We start from the raw sequence: 22,958 nt of genomic DNA on the forward strand, positions 1-22,958 counted from the left end.
GGCCAATGTCAATAAAATAATCTAAATAGTTTATAACACCTCCTTTCTCTGCTCTTTCTTCTAAACACATTGAGCAACCCATGCTTAAGCAATGTTCAACATAAAATGGGTTATCTGTTTTGCAACTCATTAACTGAAAACTATTGGTTTTAATGGCAACATTCTCAAAGCAGTCTCTAGTAGTGATGTGATCCACACATCCATTTTGGCTCACTGACAGGTTCAGGGCCAAATCTTCCTTTTGCCCATGCTGCCTGTGACCTTATTATGCCACACTTTCTCCTTCAGCAGTCTGCATTTATAGACTTGCACCTGCTTAGCCCCACCCTCGTCAGGGATGTCAGAGATGGGCAGGGTAGCACAGGGCTATAAATACAGATGGCTTACCTCGCCATAACTGCTACATGACCTGTCTGATTAATTTATGTCAAATGTATCATAGGTTCCTAAACACAGCTCTTCTTTTTATTAACTGACCCTCGACTAGGACATAACAAGTGTTGAATTTGCCCTTTTCTTTGGGCCTAAAACCAAAGGTTAAAAAGACACATGCTGATTTAGCACAATGATACTTCATCCACTACCTTTAGGATAAAATTAAAATGACCCTGATATTCAAAGCATACTTCTGCCCCACCCCACATCTCCAAACTTTAGCTACTCACCAATCCACTTGTTACTCTCTTCCACTAATCTATTCCTTACCAGCTCACTCATTACTTGTTCACATACACATAGATGTTGCTAGAGCTGCTCCCGAGCTCTTTAATTCTCTCCCATTTGCCATTCAAGTTGCTCCCAATCTCTCTGAACAATCTCTTAAAAATCTTTTCTTTGAGTTTACTGCCATCTAGACTTGCATAATCATCATCATTATATACTATATGCACTATATACCACTGCTAACTGCAATGCTCAGTACTACATCTCTCACTTTACTGATGTGATCTTTCCCATCCCTACACCTTCTGCATCACACCTCTTTTCCTTTTAGAGGAGTCAATGTGCTTCCATCTGCTCTGCTGTACCACTTTACTGACACACGTCACTGGCCTGCGCTCAGACATCTATGCAATTTTACACTTATATCCGCTCAGGGTACACAGTGGAGTGGATGGGAACACATGGGCTTCTTTCTTTCTGTAAAGTAAATGCAGGCAGACAGAACCCTGTGCCCTTAGTAGCAAATGTAGCCATTACATTTTTTAAATTCTCTTTCTTATACTGTAACACCCTCCAGCTTCTAGCAGCTCCCATCAGAAACATTACGTTCAATATGACCCATGATTGACTCAGCTCCTCTTGATGGTGCTGCAGCAATGGATCCTGTTGTATATTTGGTTTCTGTCATCTGTAAATAGAGTTGGGGGACTCTAAGTCCAAAAGAAATTTCCCAGCTCATAGGGGCAGATTTCAGAATTTTGCTACCATATACTGTCCATTGCATCATACACATCCCCACCCCCTGCAAAACCCGCATTGGGAGTCATGGGGGGAATATGTCCTCTCCCCTGCTGTGCCCCATCTAAACTGGGTGTTATGCTACCTAAAAAAAACAGAGCCACCCAGGGACAGGAGATTGGACAGCTGGTGCAGCTACATAGCAAGTAGCATGCTAACCCTTAAACTTTGCCACCCCAGACTTGGACCTTTGTGTCCTTCCCACAACTTCAAAGTGATTCAGTGTACTGTACTAATTTTGGTTGCATAATAGAAGGTATATTTGTGTTCACGCGCCTGTTGTGGTGAATGAGCTGTTCTATGCGTGAAGCTCCTGGGCTAGTACTGCAAGGTCAAAAGTAGCACCTAGCGCCCCTGTCAGTGCCGAATCAAACTGTACCCATAAGGGGGAATATAAAAGAATCAGCCACAAGTTGCTGTCATTGCTTAGCATAGGGAAAGAAGCCTGCTGTGTGTTTAGAACATTAAAGTTAGTATTTGGGCACAATGGACCAAGGGAAACACTGATGGGAAAGGGTATTTTTCTGCTTACCATTTCGCGCAGAATGCTTCCCTGCTCTTTCTTGTGGCTCACTGAAGTGAAGTGGCCTCATGATCTTTCTTTTCAAACCAGGCTCAGAAATCTTCTGCCATGCTTCCATTTCTTCTTCCGTTCCTGGAAAACAAAAGCAGGTTAGTAAATGACTACAGTCTTTTCTCTAACCCTTTTAACCATATTAAGGTTATGCTCCCTCCCAGTTTTTACACCCCACTCCCTGCTTCTATTATCTTTAATCCTCCAGCCCCCTCCTAGCCCCCTTAGCAATGTGAGCAGGCTTCCCAAACAAAAGGATCTATTGCTGCTTTGCTAGCTATGCTTGTCTCATTTTGCAGCCACAGAACACCTCATTTTTTATGAACCCTATGATCTCCAGGAACTGACTGGAATAAGGGACAGAACGGGCGAAACCACTTTACAGACGGGGGCAGGGTAGATCTTACTAATTGGTAAATGCATCAAACCAGCTTTTTTTCCATAAAATAATGTATAAACAGGTTGGATTTGGTACAATAATGTGATGCTGATTTTTGCAGCAGGAAAGTGGCTTAGTCCCATCACCCCTTATGGAGGTAATGGTATGATCTCCCCCTCCTCCTTTTATTTCCTTATAAGCTACCCAGAGAAGAGATGCTGGGTGGAAGAATGTTCTGTTGAGAGTGAGTGAGAAAAGGGGTTCACATCAAGCCATCTGTTACATCTTGCCACAGGAAGGGGGGGCTTCCATAACTAGGTAAGAAGGGGGTATTGGGCTTGTGAGGTGTACTGTATTGTGTCAGGGGCTTTACTGTGTAAAATGTGGTAACCTTTAGATGTCACTGTCTCAGTGTGAATGCGAGAAAGCAGCAAGGAATAGTAGGAGAAATCCTTGTTCACATCTCTATAGGGGGAAGGGTGTAATATAGATATAAATAGAAAGATAACAATGCATGCTCATCTCTGTATCATTTAGTTTGCTCAGTTGCAGCATTGAAGCAAGGTGCAGAACGTTTTCCATTTTTTTTTCTGTTTTACCACATCTGCAAAATAAATGCCTGCTTTTGCCCCAGTAAGGAATTCCTTTATGATACAGAACTTTTGATCCATAAATATTTGCACTCTGGAGATCTGTCTTTGCAACTAAGGACCACCTGAGTCTGTCCTCAGTGTCTTCTTAAAGGAGTAGTTTACCTCACACTGAACTTTTAACATGATGTAAACCATAGACAATGTAAACTGGAGTGTTCTAAAACAATTTGAAATGGTTCCTTATTTTTTGTTTGAATTTGAATTACTCAATTTTTACTTAATTTTTTTGGTGCGACCCACAGAAACTCTTAACAGCTATATGGTTGCTAGGGCTTAATTACCCTAGCAACCAGGCAGCATTTATAAAGTCAAAATGGAAATTGAATATTAGAGGGCCTGAACAGAAATATAAACAAGAAAAAATAAGAATGATGATAAAACTGAAGCTTCACATTTAGTCTGTTTTGGTATACTAGGGTTGCTGATTCAAACTACCAGACAGCATCTTGGCCTGCAAGACAAGAAAGTATAGAATTTGATGACATTTTAAAAAAAGCAAAATAAACCCACAAAAGATGAAATGTTGAAAAGTTGTTTTGTCTACAGCATCCTTTAATGTTTATTTAAAGGTAAACTTACTATTTAAAGTCCTTGGAGATAATATAATAACTTGTCTACATACTTGAACTAGTGAACTAAACCATAGCAACCAATTAGTAATTTGACTTAATTATTTAAATTGCTCTAAACTGATGGGGTGTAGCTATAGGGGAAACAGATCCTACAATTGCTGTGAATGCCACTGGGGAACTGACTAATAGGCAGTTTGATTAAAATTGTCTTGTTCACAAAATTTAGAAAGGCTTAAATGATTTTGCTTTGTGGCCTAGTAACTTCTGCTTATGCCACTGCTTAATCAGTTAAAGCTCACAGTTGATTGGTTGCGAGTGGGTCAATGATCTGGTGCAAATGCATGCTATCCAATCAATACATTTCTACATTGGCAATATAAGAATTTTTTTTTTTTTGTGTCCATTCGACATTATATGTTTAAATATCCTATTTTGACATCTTTATGTTATCAAAGGGTGGATGACTTGTGATCTACATGTGACATTATAGCTTAATTCTTAGTTTCATGCTTTCTTGAAATCTGTCACAAGCTTGGGTACAATAAGCTTAGCATAAAATATATATTTTTTAGGTTTAATTCTGGGAAAGCTCTGTGTCTTTTCTGTCCTTTGGCACATTGTGTTGCCATGTTGGAAACCTAGTTCTGACTTGAATACCGTCATGTCATCTAAGATTATCTATGCGCTGTAGGAACAGCAAAAGTGATTAAGGCACAGGGTATGTTCTGCTCATTAGAGAGACTCCCGTTGTTCATACCAGAGTTGCAGCAGCTTGAACACATTGAAACCTGAGTGAAAGCAGCATGTGGCATGACAAAACTGTTGCATTATGGGATGTGTAGTTTTTTTGGGGGGTTGCCTTAAATTTGTGAGAAACATTGATTTAAGCTTACAAATCTCAAAGTGAATTTAATGAACATGACAGGTTTAGGACTCCTATTTATAATTTAATTTTTTTTAAAAAAAATTGGGTAGGTAACAGGCGTTGGACTAAAACTCCCAGACAAATGAGGCCTAAGTCGATACCACAGAGCAGTGCTGGGCCACATGTGAGATGCACACCCCCCTTCCTTGATTGCCTTTTCCCCCCAGTGAGGTGATGAACGGTGGGAGCAAAGCTGGGTTGCAAGTGTGTGTGTGTGTGTGTGGTGGTGGGGGGTGGGGTGATGCAGAGGGTGGGGGGGGGTGAAACCCTTTTAATTCACACTTTATTCCACCAGTATATAGAATTGGTCATTTGAAGTCTGCCTGTGTGCATATGCTTGTACCCTGTCTGCTTCTTGGCACAAGAAAAACAGCTGTTGCTATGGAAACAAAAGTCAGGTTACCTGTGGTCCTAAGAAATAAATTCCCATAATGCATCATACTGTAGTGTGTTTAACTCTGTCTGTTCTTAAATTCCAATACGAATGTAGCTGTAGAAAATGTCTCACTTTTGTAAAAATAATCTATATTTTTGTTATTCTGCTACAGTGTTGCAAGAAGCACACAGCTGCGTTTTTCTCAAATGTTTCCTTTCAGTGACAGCTCACTAAAACTCAAGAGGATTAGAAAGAAAATTGACCCATGTGAAGCATTATATGTATTACAAATTCTCACAGAAGGGAAAAATTAGACTGCATAATCTTCCCTTGGGTTTCATATTAAAGGGGAAGTGTCTCTTTAGACACTTTTAGTATAGTATAGATGGAGCCATTCTAGGCAACTTTTCGGTTTCTTTTTGAATTATTACCAATCCTGATCTGTTTCTCTAGCCAGCAGCTGAGAATGTTGTTTGTTCATTGGGGTGAATAATGCAGCTCTTGCACACCCTAGCCTGCCTGTGATGAGATAAGCCCAATGCTTCATGTGTAGGACATCGGCACCTCCTATACAGTATAGTAAAGATTCACACAGACACACACATGGCGTTTTCAGCAGGATTAACCCTTGCAAGTTTAACCCTAACCCAATAGGATTGTGTTGCCACCAATATGGATTAGTTACCATCAAGTACAAGGTAATGTTTTATTATTACAGAGAAAAAATCACTTTTAAAAATTAAAATTAGTTGATTAAAATGGAGTCTATGGAAAGTGGCCTTCCCATTTTTCAGATTTCTAGATAAGTTTCTGAACAGACCATATGGATTCACTTAGCCAAGTTAGAATCAAGTACAAGGTACTGTTTTATTATAACACAGAAAAAGGAAATCATGAGTAAAAATGTGATTTTTATTTTTGCTAATAATGGAGTCTATGGGAATTGGCCATACTTGTATTTGGTAGGGTGTTTTCAGTACTTCTCAAGGTCCACTATACCGTCAGATGGGAATACCTGCTGCCGTTTTATGATATCTCTAAAGCTTGTACCTATCCACCCTGACGAATATTCTAGAAATGAATAGCAAAAGAATAAATTAGAAGGATTTTTTTCCAGCATTCTAATCCTGTGACTCGAGATGAAAGATAAAAAAAAAAGAAATGAGTGGTTCTCCAGAACATGAAGGTTTGATGAGTAGCCTGGTATGAGTGGAGTAAGGATGTAAATTTCCATTGTGATCAAAATAAATCGCTTTCCAGCAACTGCACAAGGATTTGTATCTAGGACATAAGTTGATATACACTGTACTGAATCCTTTTGGCACTATATAACATATTTTTCATATGTGCCAGTTGGCCAGACCTGTCTGATTGCAAATATAGTAGTCATTTCATGTGCACTGTATTGCTCACTATAGTAATATATCATCAGAAAGCTTGCATTCATTGCCCATTTCTAAGTCACTAAGGGGTGCATCGAACCCATACATTTTAGATTTGGCTGAATGCTGAATATTCCACCAAAGAGGGGAAGTAGCTAAATAATAAATTAAATCCAAACTCCAATTTGAGTTATCCGGCATCTTAAAGTCACATGACTTTTAGGGCTGTGGCACATGAGGAGATTAGTTGCCGCACCCTAGGGGGTACATTTACTAATCCACGAACGTCCGCAAAGTGTCCGAATGCGTTTTTTTCGTAATGATCGGTATTTTGCGACTTTTTCGCGAATTGTCGGGAATTTTTCGAGCGCTCAATACAAAAAAGTTGCGACAATTCGCGAAAGTCGTAATGGCTATGAAAAAGTCGCGACAATTCACGAAAGTCATAATGGCTATATAAAAGTTGCGACAATTCACGAAAGTCATAATGGCTATGAAAAAGTTGCGACATTTCACGAAATTTGTAATGGCTATGAAAAAGTTGCGACAATTCACGAAATTTGTAATGGCTATGAAAAAGTTGTGACAATTTATGAAATTTGTAATGGCTATGAAAAAGTCGCGACAATTCGAGCAAATCGTAACGGCTATGAAAAAGTCGCGACGGTGACGAAAAAAATCGCAAAAAATACGAAAAAGTCGCAAAATGTTCGTTTCCAATACGATTTTTTCCAATTCGGGATTCAGATTCATGGATTAGTAAATCAGCCCCTAAGGGTTCATTTTCAGTTTGGCCAGTTGCTCAGAATTTGATCATAACTAGATTTTACTTTTCCGCACCTCAGAATTTGTTTATGACCTCATCTGCTTCCCAAAATGTTTTCTAGGGCTAGATTGTCCATTTCAACCCACCACATTCTCTGGGTCTGGTTCTATCTATTATGCACAATAAAAAGAAGCCTAATTACTTTCATGATTTCTTGCTTTAGTTATAATTTTATACAGACAAAAGCCACCATCTCACTGATCACGAATCAGGAGATTCAAATTTAAGATCTATTATTAATTTAACTTATTTATTTATGTTTAATAATAACTGCTCCCTACATGCAGCACCCAACAATATATAAAGACCTTCTTCTTTCTTGTAGCTATGTGGCCTTAGACCCCCTGAAACCACATGCCATTGGTGGCCTTCTAAAAACCACTGCTATAACTCTTCATTGATTATTCTTGTGCCTTTAGATATTTTTCTATGGATATACGCATAAGCTTCCCAATACAAACAGGACTATAGAAAGTAAATGCATAGATATCAGTGTCTATGCAACATGCTTTTGGTACTGCCCAGAAAATTTGGCCTTTGATAAAGCCTCACTTTGTTTTATTTTTAATTAGTGAAGAACTGTACTGTATCTGTTATTCACTAAACATGTATGGAACATACAACTTTAGCTGGGCTTAGGTTTAGGGTTTAGGCTGGGTCGGTAAGCCTATTCAGTGTGCCTCCGAGTTTTCCGATAGGTAGTTGAGTAGAAATGGACAAGGAAAGGGATATTTGTCTATTGGTTCTGTGTGTACATAGGCAGACCACTTCTAAGCACTATACCTGCCACATTCACTACACTCATGACTCATAAGTTATAGATATTTATTGATCGCATTTTATATCTTCTACAGCTTACCATGTGTAGGCTCCTTCACATATCAAGCTGGTACAAACAAGCTGCACACCCTATGGGTGTTTTTAACAGTTTTACACAGCTTTTTCTCAAATGATTCCCCCATTCAGTGACAAAACTATAATAGAGTGTGGAGGGTCCTGAACTGCAGGGTCTGCTGTATGGTTCTACCTCATACCTGCCTTGGCTCTCTCCCTATCCTAAACTTAGCTGACTGTGGACATGGGGTTGCAACTATGGCAGCCCTAAATTATTTTTTGGTGGGGGGAGCCAGATGAGGCATGTTACTCCACTGCTTTCATTACTTTGGTACATTTAGCAGGATAGGTATGAATACTGACTGTTCCTTGCAGAAAAAGTGTTAATCAGAAACACGTATGCTGTGCTCCTGCCTGAAGCATTATTGTTTTTGACCACAAGATGGCAATCCTATTTCAAGAATAGGGAATTTATAATCTATTCTAGAAGAAATGCCTGTAAAATGTTACAGGGCAATCCTTTTAAAATAAAAAATAACAAGTGGTATAAAGATGATACCTTTATTGGCTAAAACACAGTACAGCAACTTTTTATGCATCAATATGGGTGAAACAAATACAATTATAATACATAAAAAATGTTTCAAGCACTTTCAGTGTATATATAGAATACAAGTATTTTGTTTTTGTGCATATTTATTAACCTTTTATTTTTGCTTTAATTGGTTTTAATTAAAAAAAGAGTTTTCATTTATACTTTAGTAAGTTGTGTTTGAGTAATCGATCAGCTTTTACTACTGTAACCATGAGCACCGTGGTTCTTCATGGTGACAGTAGTGTGGTTGTAGAATGCCCTGCTGGGTGATGGCAGATTCTGTTAATGCATTCAAGATAGGCTTGAAAAGCTTCTTGGACAATACAATATCCATGGCTCTAGGGATCTTAGAACACCTGTGTGTGTGTGTGTGTGTGTATGTATGTATATATATATATATATATATATATATATATAACATACGTAGATTCAGCACTCCTAAGCGTGGTCAAAAGACCCAGGTGCTACCAATTAAGCATTAAATCCATCAGGAGGGGTGGTGATAGGTCCCAATTGCTTATGCAGAGGGAAGTGTTCTGGATTAAAACGCTCAAACATTTTCCCCTTTTGGGTTGAACGAGTATTGTTCTTACACATGTTTTCTGAAGCAATGTTAACATGTGCTTTAGGGCGCTTGTGTTATATATTTATAGATAAATTTGTTCCTGTTAATGTTCTTATACAGTGCTTGGTAAGATATCAGCAACATTGTCTGCGTGTTGTGGCAAAAGTACATTGTATCTTTTGATTGTACTTCATGCTATACTGTCTGTTTACTTTAGCTTGGACTATACTCTAGAGCAGTGCTGTCCAACTGGCGGCCCGCGACCCCCCTCTGTGTGGCCCCCCACCTGTCTGGCTGCTTTGATGGCTTACCTTTGTGTAAGCTTTAAATGGTATCAGTCCTGAGCTTAACTGGCCCCATGCATGGTTCTCACCTCAGATTCAGTCTGTAATCCCTCTGTATTGTTTAAAAATGTAATCCCCTGTACTGTTCACACCTTCTAATCTCTGCATTGTTTACCCCTCAGACATTGTATGTACTGCCTGGTCTATGCTGCAGCATAGGGTAGGCAGAGTATGGCACATAGGCGGCAGGGAGGGTATGGCACACACAGGCAGGGTAGGGCAGGCAGAGCATGGCACACACAGGCAGCATAGGGCAGAGTATGGCACACACAGGCATCATAGGGCAGGCAGAGTATGGCACAAACAGGCAGCATAGGGCAGGCAGAGTATGGCACACACAGGCATCATAGGGCAGGCAGAGTATGGCACACACAGGCAGCATAGGGCAGGCAGAGTGCTGCCTGTGTGTGCCATACTCTGCCTACCCTATGATGCCTGTGTGTGCCATACTCTGCCTACCCTATGCTGCCTGTGTGTGCCATACTCTGCCTACCCTATGCTGCCTGTGTGTGCCATACTCTGCCTACCCTATGCTGCCTGTGGGAGGTGAACCTGGCAGGGGTTTGTTTTGGGAGTTTGTTAGCAGTTGGAAATAGCGATGAAATGGTCCCTAAGGTGTGTAATTATATGCTGGGGGTTGCTGTGCTATCCACAGGGGAGGAGGAGGCATATGGATTTAAGGGTACGTCTTAATATGATATAATATAATTCCTTCACATATGAATGATGGTGTGAGTGAGGAAGAAGCATTTGGGTTTTTGCTGCACTACCACCATAGTGATAAAATGGGTGTGGTTTGAAGTGGGTGTTGTTTAAAGGGGGAGTGGTCAAAACTGGCTTCCATTAGTGGCCCTCCACTATGTATGCAAGAGAAATTCCAGCCCTCGGCACCGCAGAAGTTGGACAGCACTGCTCTAGAGGGTTAACTCTTCTACCTTTCCTGCTTATTTGTTTTATTATGGTTTCTCCTCGACACAGGGTTTCTGTTTCTTTGGTGTCTGTTTCAGTCACATGATTGGGTGGATTCCTGTCTCCTGGGGGTGTGTCTGTTTTGTCTTAAGTATTTATTAAGGTACTGGTTTTAAAGTGATTATGGTCTTGATAAAGGTCTTAGATACAGACCGAAACGTAGGCCTGTCCTTACTATTTACTATAATAAAAGCTATTTTTTAAACGATTCCCGGTGTGCACCAATATTCACTAGATTTTATATATATATATATATATATATATATATATATATATATACAGTATATATATATATATATATATATATATATAAAAGAGCAAAAAAGACCAGCACTCACGGGACTTTGTGAAAATAGTTTGTCAGCAAAAATAAATGGTATACAAAAATTGTCTACATGGTTTTTTATTTATCCGACGTTTCAGTTCCTAACAGGATTTTTCATCAGAGAAAGATCTTTCCCTGATGAAAGTTCCTGTTAGGAACTGAAACGTTGGATAAATAAAAAACCAAAAAAAATTTTGTATACCATTTTGTATACCATTTTTTTTACCATTTTGTATACCATTTATTTTTGCTGACAAACTATTTTCACAAAGTCCCGTGAGTGCTGGCCTTTTTTGCTCTTTTATTTGGATTTTTTTTTGCATGAGCACCCGGGCAGTTACAATTTTGTATGTGGTGTGCTTCCTGTACTGGGACTATATATATATATATATATATAAATATATATAAAAGTTTGAGCACATTTGTAGGGGTTAACCTTAACCCAAATTAACTATGTAACTGTAATAACCAAGGCAGTAATATCCACAAAGGTGACTTTGTATGGCTATTAGCCTTACCCTGTCAAAAAACTAGCATAAGTTTAGCAACTTGAGATGGTGTTAGGCTGTATGTAGTGGTACCAGTTGCACAAAGTAGTTACAGAAAGCTTCCATTTATATGTTAGTTATGATAATCCAGCTACTGCATAGAGTGTAAACTTATTTATTCCAAATAATAATATTTTTTTATTGCTATATGTTTCCCAGGTTAATATGACAGAAGTGGAGCCAGTTCTGGACTTTGCTTCTTCTGCACGGACAGGTCGTAGAAATGCACTGCCTGATATACTGGGGTCTCCAGCAGGGGTCACACCTTCTGACCTCCCACTTAAGCTAGCAGAAATGTCTCTAAATACAGGTGAGTAGAATCTGGTTTTATAGAGACAAAATGTCATATTTTGTAAATTGATCAATTGATAAAAGTAGTATACAGCCATCATATGCATCCAGAATAGACCAGCAAGTTCCTGGCCAGATCAAGTAAAACCACAAGCCATTCCAAAATTCATGACTATATGCTCTAGTCTATTAGTGCAGTGAATATTTTAATAGAGTGGTTTACAGACTGTGTGACTGACCCCCATAGCGGGTCTCCAAAGTAGTTAAGGGGTCCCTGTCTAAAAGCCAATTCTGGTTAATTGTGGAGTGAATTCCTATTAACTGACTTGGGCTGTAGGTATCCATGTTTCATATACAGTTATCTGTAACAGTTTCAAATTGATATCTTAGAATGATAACAGCTTTGGAAAAATGTTAATTAAAGGTTGTTTAACCTGTGACATTTCTCTTAAACCAAGGTCCAGATCTGCAGTCTCCCTCTGCAGAGTCACCACAAGAACTAACTGACAGCCCTGAATTAAAAGACACATCGTAAGAATTTAGTGTTCCAATTAGAGAAAGTATTTTTTCCTGCAGCCAAGCTGGAGAGGATCATGCAAAGGTCTAAGAAGATTTGTGCAAAGCAACCAGCCTTTTAACACCATAGGAACCTGACAAGAAGGGTCGCAATGGATTGTCTGAGATGATGGGAAGGGTGGGGGGAGAAGCACTGGTTAGAATGAGCACCCACTCTCTGAATACGTGTTTTGCTTGAACACCTAAATATTAGTCGTAGGAATGGAGGACATTTTGACAACATATATCAAAATTCACTGCGGGCACAATATCCGCATGTGTATGAATGTAGGTATTATATATATATTTATACACAAGTACAGTTAATGTAATCCCTTTGATAGTCTTAAATGTGTGTGTAATCTGGTCTTTGTGTGTGTAATATGCATTTCTTGATTGACTGTATAACAAAGAAAGGGGTTATAAGAAATCTTGCAAAGTTTCACTAAAAATATTCTGGTCAGCTGATTAATGAAATAAAAGCATGGTGTTAAGGCCCTGCAAATGTTCAGATTAATGCAAGGTGCTGTATGAGTTTTTGGCAGAGACAATGTAGAAGAGTAGGAAAACCTGGAAAACAGGTGGATATGTGAGTAGAAAGTGTGAGGTTCAGGTTCTTAAAGCAAAACAGAGGAATCTATAGAAGAAGCAGACCCTGTGACTGCTCTGGGGTCCAGGAGGTATAATGGGCCCAGTGGGGCACTAAGCTGTTCAGTATACATTTTTGAAAAATATTGCATTGCTAAAGATTTGGGACAGGGACTAAAAAGATTTTGCTGAATTGAACCCAGTTTACTTTAAGTTATGCCCCTGGCACAAACCATTATTTGAGTATACAAAACAATTTAGCCCAGGAAAAAACATGATGTTACAGTACCACAGGAAGAAATAATAAAGGTGATGGGGATCCTGGGTATGTTCCTAGCAGAGAACAATGGTGGAACAGAATGCAGTGTATGTGAGATGCCAGGCTTCATTAAATGGAGAAAAATAGGAGAGACGGTGCTAAAAAGACCAGGATGAGAGTGAGGAGCCATATTTACAAAAATATTTACAATGGAATCGATTTTTTTTTTCCTCAGTGGAAACAATTTTGTTTTTGGTGGCATTTAATTGACTGAAGCATCTGCCAATGGAATTTAATATTTAATACAACTTACTTAAAAAGTCAAAAATAAAACCTGGCACCTTATAGTTTGGCCATGAAATGTCCAATGAACAATATTATATTGCAAATGGAAATTTTAGTCTTTATTATGAACATTTTCTAATTAGTTCATGACTTTCTTACCATTTCCCCGTTAGAGTCTTGTTTTAGCAAAGTAAGGGCAGCCTGCAACCCCTTTCAGATCTGTATGAGAGTGCCATGGGTAACACCAGCATTCAGAGACCTTTATTAAAATACAAAGAGAAAGGAGAAGTAAAAAAGGAAAAGGATATCTGGAAAATTACTATGGCTAACTTTATTCCCTTCAACTTGTATTGAATATATTATTGTCTTAAAAATTCTGAGGGTGCATTCCATTAATCTTACTGCTGACAGACATTAATTAACTTTTTTTTATATCTTATGAATTACAATTATGTATTTCACATTTTTATAGTAATTTCAAAGCCAAGTGTCTGTCTCATACATGTACAAAATGTACAAAATTACAGTTTCTAAAAAATAAACAGATTTCTCACTTATCAGTTTTACTGGCTTTTCTTTTCTTAGGTGTCAGTAAGGTTTCAAGCATTGTACAGAATATGAAACCTTAGTACAAGTAATCTCTATGGTTTTCATATTATAGGGTCAAGCTCAGGCCCAGATTTGTGACGAGGCCACGAAGGCTCGGGCATTGGGCAGAAAAAATTTAGAGGTGGCATGCCGGCCCGCCGCAACAAAATTTTGAAATTTACCTCAAATACGGAGCAATGGGGACTTCTTCCCACTGCTCCGAATGGAAGTTTAAATGCCCGCATGCGCACTTGTGGCAGCGCGGGTTGGGGGGGTGGATTGTTCGCGCATGTGGGGGGGGGGGGGGCGACGGCTGGGGAGGCCTAGGGGTGCCCGGATATGAAATCTGGCGCTGGTCAAGCTGCATATGAGAGAAGTGTTACCAGGGCCGGAACTAGGGGTAGGCAGAAGAGGCAGCTGCCTAGGGCGCACTGATTGGGGGGCACCAGGCAGGAGCCTCTCCTGCCTACCCTAGTTCTCTTCCTCTGTCATTGCCCCCGCCACTTGTCATTAGCGGTGGAGGCAATGACCATTTGGATCGCGCCCCCCCGCTTGTTCTTTGGCGCGCATTCGCCATTCCGGAGGGGGTGGGTGGCCAACCGGGTTACCTAGGGTGCCCGGTCAGCTTGGCCCCCCCCGAGTGTTACTTTGTCACCAAATTTTGTAGACACTTATAGAGCATGAATGGAGGATTGCTTTCTCATCCTATACAGTATCTAGTAAAATTAAGTCTAAACAACTGGACTTTTCTGAGTATTTTCTTGAAAACGTTTCACCAACTCATCCGAGTGGCTTCTTCAGTTCCCTGGCATTTAAACCTTTAGGGTAGTACAGTCACAGGCATCCAATCATAATGGTTCCATTAAACTTATTCAGTTAGCTGAAATTGACAGGTGTAAGAAAGTATGATCCAGTCACAATGGTACCATGATTCTCATTGATGCAGGTGTTAATCCTTCAAAGTACATGACTGGAAGTGTGAACTGTTTTGAAACCGCCGGGGAAAGGATGTCAAAGCAGCATTGTATGTTGATGACAAGCGGTGTTGCAGGCCCCCTCCTCTGTTCAGGAATGGTTTTTCCAGGCTGGCATAAATGGCCTCTTTCACACCTCTTTCAAACCATCTGTCCTCTCGGTCCAAAATATGCGCGTTACTGTCCTCAAAAGAGTGTCCTTTTCCCTTGAGGTGTAGATTGACTGCTGAGTCTTGTCCTGAGGAGTTAGCCCTCCTATGTTAGGCCATTCTCTTACAGAGAGGTTGTTTTGTCTCGCCAATGTATAAGTCAGAGCACTCTTCACTACCCTGGACAGCATAGCCCACATTACTTTTTATGTGCGTGGGTGTAGGGACTTTAGAGTAACCAACATTTGTCTCAGAGTGTTGCTGGGTTTGAAAAACACAGGAATGTGATGTTTTTCTGATGTTCCAGCAACATATGGGATCACTTTGTTGCTTTGCCTGCTGTATTCCTCCCTTCTGTTTGTTTGTTGGTCTGGTCTTTTTTCTTGCCTTTGATTTAGTTTTGATAAAGGCCCAGTCTGGGTACACACAAGTTTTCATAGCTCCTTTTAGATGTTTATATTCTTTCTCTTTAGCCTCTGTTTTGGATGCCACAGTTTCAGCCCAATCATTTAGAGTCCTAATAACACCCAGTTTATGTTCATGACCTGGATCAATAAGAATCTTCATAGACATATTTCTCATCCTACTTTTGCTTATTTGAAGGAAATCAGTTCTAAGGTTGATTCTGCACTGCAGTCTAAATTCGTTGATCAAAACATGGCCAGTGTCGGACCGGGATGCCTGTGACTCACCAGTGACTCATCATTTGTCCATGTGGCCTATATTTTGTGAAAAAATGGTGCAAAAACTAAAATATACATTTTGAAAACACAAGAGCATGATCAACGCTGGCACAGAGACAGCTCCATTGGTTAGACATTGTGTTAAACATCACCATAATATTTCATCACTCAGATTAATGGAAATTTAGCAGGTAGCCACGACCAGTGGGGGTGTGGATAAAATATGCTTTTTTTTTTTTTAAAAAGAGGTGGAGTGTATATTTCACCTAAATACCATTATTCCATTGGGACTTAATGGTTGTCTGAATTTATCTTTCTTGACACTCAATAGACCTCCAATTCCAGTGAGGATAAGCAGGTTTTTTTCTTTATACAGGAGGACATAGTCCTGTTGCTAAGAACCTGAACATGAATTAAGACTCTAATTATGTGTCTTAGGTAAGATTATTTTCCTTTTACTGTTGGATGATCAGGTGACTCTAATGTGGCCTCTATCAGCGCATATTACAATTCACGTTTTAATCACTTTCCAAAAAGGTTGAAGACAATAATATGATTTATTTCTTAATCATTACTTCTACATTTCTCATGTCAGTAGGTATATGTACTTCCTCTTTAAAAATACGTCAAATGTAAATGATTTTAGTGCTCATTGATTCTGATACTATTTGTCATCATTTGTCCATGTGGACTAAATTTTGTGGGAAAATGGTGCAAAAATTAAAAAATATATTTTAATATATATTTTGAAAACACAAAAGCATGATCAAGGCTGGCACAAAGACAACTCAATTGGTTAGACATTGTGTTGAACATCACCATAATGTTTTATCATTAAGAATAATGGAAATTAAGCAGGTAATCACCACCATTGGGGGTGTGGATAATAATATGCTTAAAAAATAAAGAGGTGAAAATATATTTAACCTAAGTACCATTATTCCATTGGGACTTAATGATTGCCAGAATTTATCTTGCTTTTTTGACACTCAATAGACTTCCAATTCCAGCTAGGATAAGCAGGATTTTTCTTTATACAGAAGGGCATAATCCTGTTGCTCAGAACCTGAACATGATCTAAGACTCTTAGGGGCAGATTTACTAAAAATCTGATTTTTTTGTTTGTAAAAACTCAGAAAAATGTGAAATCTTTTTATTACAAAAATTCTATCAATTATGTATTTATTATAGTCACAATAATTTGGAACAGTGTCGGACTGGCCCACCAGGATACTGGGAAAACTCCCAGTGGACCCAGGGGTCTGTGGGCCCTCCTGCTCTTGACCATTTGGCCTGCTTCATGGTCATTCCCTATTTCTGAATGGGAAGAAAGAGGAAATATAGATTTCTTAATCATTACTTCTACATTTCTCATGTCAGTAGGTATATGTACTTCCTCTTTAAAAATACATCAAATGTAATTGATTTTAGTGATCGTTGATTCTGATACTATGTATCTTCATTTGTCCATGTGGCCTATTGTGCAGGAAAATGGTGCAAAAATTAAAATATATATTTTGAAAACACAAGAGCATGATCAAGGCTGGCACAGAGACAGCTCAATTGGTTAGACATTGTGTTGAACATCACCATAATGTTTTATCACTCAGAATAATGGAAATTAAGCAGGTAATCACCACCACTGGGGATGTGGATAATAATATGCTTAAAAAATAAAGAGGTGAAGAATATATTTCACCTCAGAACCATTATTCTATCCTGTTGCTCAGAACCTAAACATGATCTAAGACTCTTACGGGCAGATTTACTTAAAATCTGATTTTTTTTGTGAAAAACTTGTGAGAATTTTTTGATTAAACATTATCAATTATGTATTTATTATAGTCACAATAATTTGTAAATTGATGTTAAGAAAGTTTCGAATTTTGTTTTATTTTTTCTGAAATTTTCGAAGTGCTGTTTCTTGGAAAAAAAAGTATAACATTTTTATTAATATACAGGTATAGGACCTGTTATCCAGAATGCTTGGGACACGGGCATTCTGGATAAGGGATCTTTCCGTAATTTGGATCTCCATGCCTTATGTCTACTAAAAAATCATTTAAACATCATTTAAACCCAATAGGATTGTTTTGCCTCCAATAAGGATTAATTATATCTTAACTGGGATCAAGTACAGGGTACTGTTTTATTATTACAGAGAAAAAGGAAATCATTTTCAAAAATTAGAATTATTTTCTTATAATGGAGTCTATGGGAGATGGCCTTTCCATAATTTGGAACTTTCTGGATAACGGGTTTCCGGATAAGGGATCCCGTACCTGTATTGCCATTTATCGAAAAAAGCGGACATTCATTTCCATGAATCCTCTTTATTTTTTCCGAAACTGAAAGTGCTCCAGTGGCCATTTTAGGAGCATTGATGCTCATTCTTCAAAAACAATAATGTGTTCAAGTTTCACTTGAAACTGTGTAAAATAGAAATAAATGATGTGATTAACTTTCCCTTGAAAGTGGGTGAAATAGAAACAATGATGGAGTTAACGTCCGCTTGAAAGTGTGTGAAATAGAACACAATAATGCTTTTAACTTCCCCTTGAAAATGTGTCAAGGGCAGGCTGACACTGTCTATTCTATTTCTCTACTATTCGAAGCCTCCATAGGCATAGAATGGTTCTTAACAGCTTAAACTTGCTTTATGTCAGTTTCAAAAAGTCACATAAAAACATTTGTGGGTTTTTAAAAAAATTATACACATTTTTTGAGAAAATACAATAAAAACAATCATATACTGCCAAAAACACAAAAAAAAACCATAAAAAAATGAACATTTCCCTTAATAAATGGGCCCCTAAAATTTGCTGTTGCTTCATTGGCTGTTTAATTGGCTTTAATATGGCCTCCATCAGCATCCCTTACACTTCATATTTTAATCCTTTTCCCTAAAATGGGAAAGTCAATAAATATGTCTGATGTAATTGATTTCAATGCTGCTTGATTCTGATACTATTTGTGGGTAACCATGACAACCAGGGGAATGCGTGTAGGTTTCTCTGTGTTTAATAATGCATAAGACATGATTATGTTCAGTATTAAGGGGGAACTATAGCAAAAATGAAAATATAATATTGCCTTTATCATACTGACATAAGAAACTTTCTAAATATAATCAATTACAAATTCTGTATCTTTTTTTAAATAATCAAGTTTATCTGTACTATCCCTCTCAGCATCTATTTATCTTCATACTCCCTACTTGCAGGAGTTGGGTGTAAGATTTTTATTGACAGATCCAATATATATTTTTGTGGGGGCTTTATTAATTAATTAATTAATTAATAAATATTTATTAATACTAACTCAACTAACTGATTCCAGTACAAACAAAAACTAACAAAATAACTGACTTTGGCACAAAACTTGATTGTAGAGAGAGTGAGACAGGAATACTGGTGGTTTTAAAGGTGAGCTCTAAATCATATTCTTGGCAGAAGAATATACTCGAGTATATACTCGAGTATAAGCCGATCCGAATATAAGCTGAGGTACCTAATTTTACCTAAGAAAACTGGAAAAATGTATTGACTCGAGTATAAGCCTAGGGTGGGAAATGTAGCCGCAACTGCTGGTTTTTTTTTAACTGTCTATACTGTCTATTTGTGAGAGTGCATCAGGGTAGACTTACAGTTTGTGCAGGTTCACAGGGGCCTTATGCAGCCATGGAGAAGCCATCAATCGCATTTGTGCAGAATGCATACACATCTTATGAACTTATCATTTACAGTAGGGGGTACATTATTCCATATAATACATGAGTGATACTCAGAGTTCCCTGTATAATCCTTTAAAACCAGGTTTAAAGCATCAGTGGAGCCCCATGTGGAATAAAGATCTCTCAGCACCAACAAAAGCTGGAGGGGTGCAGCTTGGGCGCCTCTGTTGACACCACCCTGTGCCCCTCTGATTGTTGAAAATTATATCAGAAGTTATCTGGAGGCCCGGCCCCCTCTATCGCTCCCAAAACGAGCCACGCCCTCCCCACACAGGTGCGTCCCACCGGCTCCTGGCGCGCATCCCTCCGGCCATACCTTCTGCTGCCAGGGTGGCTGAAAGTTGTGCTGCTGAGTGACCTGCAGGGAAGCGCAGTACAGAGCAAGGCGGGCGGCGAAGAGAAGAAACAGCAGTACGTATGGGGGTGCGAGAGCGCGCAAACGTACGGACAAGAGGGGGGTTGTGCAAGTGCGTGCGCAAAAAACGTACAGGCATGGGGGCGGTGGTTGTGCGAGCGTGCGCAGCAGCACAGGAATGTATGGACACGGGGGGGGGTGCAAGCGTGCGCAGGAGCACACGAACATACGGACACGGGGGGGGGTGCAAGCAGGAGCACGCGAACGTACGGACACAGGGGGGATGCGAGCGGGAGCACACGGGACATATGGACATAGTATTTCTTATTTAAAATGCCTTTATTGCATACATCTTAGGGCATTCCAGCAACGTTTCAGGCCAGGTGTGGCCTTTTATCAAGCTTGATAAGCTTGGATGTGCCGATGGGAAGTGGCCATTGAAGAACTTGCACTATTGTTAAACTGATTCAGGGTATTGTTCTGACTACTACTTGCAAAAAAGGAAGAGAGATAGACATTTAGAGGGGGAGGTTATTTCAGAAATGGGTTAGATTTTTTAATTGATTATATTTTGAAAACTTCTTATTTCAGTATGGTGAAGCTTATATTATAATTTTCATTTTCATGATAGTTCCCCTAATATATAGCTGATGGCATGTCGCTCTTGTCTATAAGAAGTAAACGTGACTGTGTTTTGGTTTTGATTCACTAGTTTGCACAGCAAGACAAAGTGGCAAGACATATAGGGGCCGATTCACTAAAGTGCGTTTTAACGTGCACTATTTATAGCGTGCGTTAAAAATTTTATTGCTTCTAAATTTTCGCGACTTAATGCACGATTCACCAGTAGCACACTTGCGCTATTTTACGCACGGTACTGCATGCGATAGTTTTGTCGCGATAAATAGCGTGCGCGGTATAAATGTTTATTTGCAAAAAAAAACCCCAAAAAACAATAAAAATCTAAGTAAGAAAAAAAAAGAAGTGCTATAGATAATAAAATGGGGGGGGGGGGCATTTAAGAATATTTAGCCAAATACTTAGGGGTCCGTTTGCTAAAGTGGCTTAAATTAAGTGGGAGATTTTAGACACAGAATAAATGGCAAATATGTTATGGGCACTTTATTAAACGGGAACAAATATAATATTGCAATTATTCTGGCAACAAAACATTTGATTGGCAGTTATCACACTCGCCAGAAAATACGCTACGTACTAATTAACGCAAGTTTTACTATTCAGCAAAATGGGCTAAAGACTAAATTGTTGGCAGAATATTTGCAAACATTTAACCCATATAGCATATTGATGCTGTTACTGCTAAATGTAAGAGTGTAGGGGAAACTACATGAAAGTATAGAATACCATATCAATGAAGGAAAAATAATTAGACATTACTCAGTTCAAAAGTCCAAAAATAAAACAACTTTTGTCACTAAAATTTTAAAAACTTTTAATCTAAAAAAATAAAAACTTAGGGCTTGCTGCCCATAAATGAGTCTACTTTCTGCTCCACTCTGGCCAACTGGGCCTTCATGGAGGCAAGGTCCTCTTGTGTGGACCGAAGAGTGAGGTCTAAGCTCGATGGTGATGTCTGGGTCCCCACTTCTTCGGTCGGAGGACTTGCCGCAACCCAGTCTTCGGCCAGGGGAGCAGAACTTGCCTCGTGGGCCTCGGGTGGCTCGTGGGCCTCAGGTGCCTCGGGGGCCTCAGGTGCCTCAGGGGCCTGTGGGGCCTGGAGAGCCTCTGCAGCCCAGTGTGCCTGGGGTTGGGCCTCTGGATGAGGCGCTACATCCAGCTGAAGTTCTGTGAGATAGTATTGCAAGATGTTATTTAAATATATTATACATATATATATATATATATTATTCATATATATATATATTATTCATATACATTATATATACATATTCATACACAACGGGCCACCATCATAAATAACGGGGCCCCTCACAACAACATTTTTGTGGCCCCCCCTTCTCCCACACCTCCAATGGCCCCTCCCCCTGTGAACCCTCACATCAATACAAAGGACACACAGACATTGTTAGCCAGGGCCCCCTAAAACATTCGTGGCCCTTCCCCAAATGACTATGGGCCGTTCCCTGCTGCTTCCCCCCTGCTTTAAACTTATTTATGCATATGTTTTGCCAAATAGATGTGTATATATATATATATATGTGTATATGGTTTTCTTTTGTTCAAAATGCCACAACATATTTAACATTCCCTCTTTATTGTGAACTTTATTGTGTGTGGTTTTTGAAAAAACATGCATATATACACATATATATAGGAACAGGTCAAAGCAGGCACTCACGTATAACGAAGTAGTAAGATAAATATAAGGTCATGCACCTGGGATGTAAAAATAAGTAAGGATTTTTTACTGTGAGAGCTGTGAAGTTGTGGAATTCCCTCCCCGAATCAGTCTTGCTGGCTGATACATTATATAGCTTTAAGAAGGGGCTGGATGGATTCTTAGCAAGTGAGGGAATACAGGGTTATGGGAGATAGCTCTTAGTACAAGTTGCCCCAGGGACTGGTCCGATTGCCATCTTGGAGTCAGGAAGGAATTTTTCCCCTCTGCGGCAAATCAGAGAGGCTTCAGATGGGGTTTTTGCCTTCCTCTGGATCAACTAGCAGTTAGGCAGGTTATATATAGGCATTATGGTTGAACGTGATGGACGTATGTCTTTTTTCAACCCAACTTACTATGTTACTATGTAATAATTTGCCTGGGTGCAGTAAAAAGTAAGCATACAAAACTAGAAAGAATATGCTGCACACTCAGGTCTTGGATGCAAAAAACAAAAAATGTTTTTATTTGGATCAAGGACTTGATCCAAATACAAATTTATTTTGTTTTTTGCATCTAAGACCTGAGTGTGCAGCATATTCTTTCTAGTTTTGTACACACATATATATATATATATATATAGAATATAAATTTCTTCAATTTTTAAAAGTACAATATTACCTTCCGCTATTTCAGCTATTAATTCGGGACTCCTGCGCTTCATATCCGACCATATCCGCTGGAGAGTCCGGAGGTCCATTCGGAGGGCATAGCGGTGTTGTAACCTCCGCATCAGCCTGTGGAGGATTGCCCTCTTTGTTTCATGGACCCCTATCATCCCCAGCGGCTGCCTATCATAGGATGAGAGCAG

General features: G+C 39.2%; 2 protein-coding genes across 4 annotated transcripts in view; one reads left to right on the forward strand and one right to left on the reverse strand.

Moving 5' to 3' along the window:
• Nucleotides 1–13,554, reverse strand: part of serinc2 (serine incorporator 2) — a 50,833-nt gene extending 37,279 nt beyond the window's left edge. Inside the window, exons 1-2 of one of the 2 annotated variants that reach the window (XM_031895980.1) lie at nt 13,466–13,554; nt 1,994–2,116 (exon numbers count right to left, since the gene is read on the reverse strand). In XM_031895980.1, coding sequence (XP_031751840.1) covers nt 1,994–1,996 — 3 coding nt within the window. In that variant the 5' untranslated portion in view covers nt 1,997–2,116; nt 13,466–13,554. Of the gene's footprint in view, nt 1–1,993; nt 2,147–13,465 lie in introns of those variants that run through there. The other variant, XM_012956985.3, reaches the window with a different exon arrangement.
• On the forward strand, nt 2,053–13,863 carry LOC101733718 (cAMP-dependent protein kinase inhibitor beta). Of its 2 annotated transcripts, none has more exons than XM_004911556.4 (3): nt 2,053–2,133; nt 11,488–11,638; nt 12,078–13,863. In XM_004911556.4, exons 1-3 carry the CDS (start codon nt 2,053–2,055, stop codon nt 12,152–12,154), a joined length of 309 nt encoding a protein of 102 aa, XP_004911613.1. In that variant the 3' UTR covers nt 12,155–13,863. The 2 variants fall into 2 exon arrangements, 1 of the variants encoding a protein (XP_004911613.1); XR_001169890.3 differs by lacking the exon at nt 2,053–2,133 and adding an exon at nt 2,162–2,732.
• Nucleotides 13,864–22,958: the final 9,095 nt, after the last annotated feature.

The sequence above is a fragment of the Xenopus tropicalis genome, chromosome 2, assembly GCF_000004195.4.
Source record: "Xenopus tropicalis strain Nigerian chromosome 2, UCB_Xtro_10.0, whole genome shotgun sequence".
Taxonomy (NCBI): domain Eukaryota; kingdom Metazoa; phylum Chordata; class Amphibia; order Anura; family Pipidae; genus Xenopus; species Xenopus tropicalis.

What these genes read in the sequence shown, in the direction of transcription:
- LOC101733718 (XM_004911556.4), top strand. Translation starts at nt 2,053, where the DNA reads ATGATCTTTCTTTTCAAACCAGGCTCAGAAATCTTCTGCCATGCTTCC. An exon ending in TTCCTGGAAAACAAAAGCAG is followed by an intron (nt 2,134 to 11,487) that starts GTTAGTAAATGA and finishes TATGTTTCCCAG; the next exon opens with GTTAATATGACAGAAGTGGA. An exon ending in AGAAATGTCTCTAAATACAG is followed by an intron (nt 11,639 to 12,077) that starts GTGAGTAGAATC and finishes TCTTAAACCAAG; the next exon opens with GTCCAGATCTGCAGTCTCCC.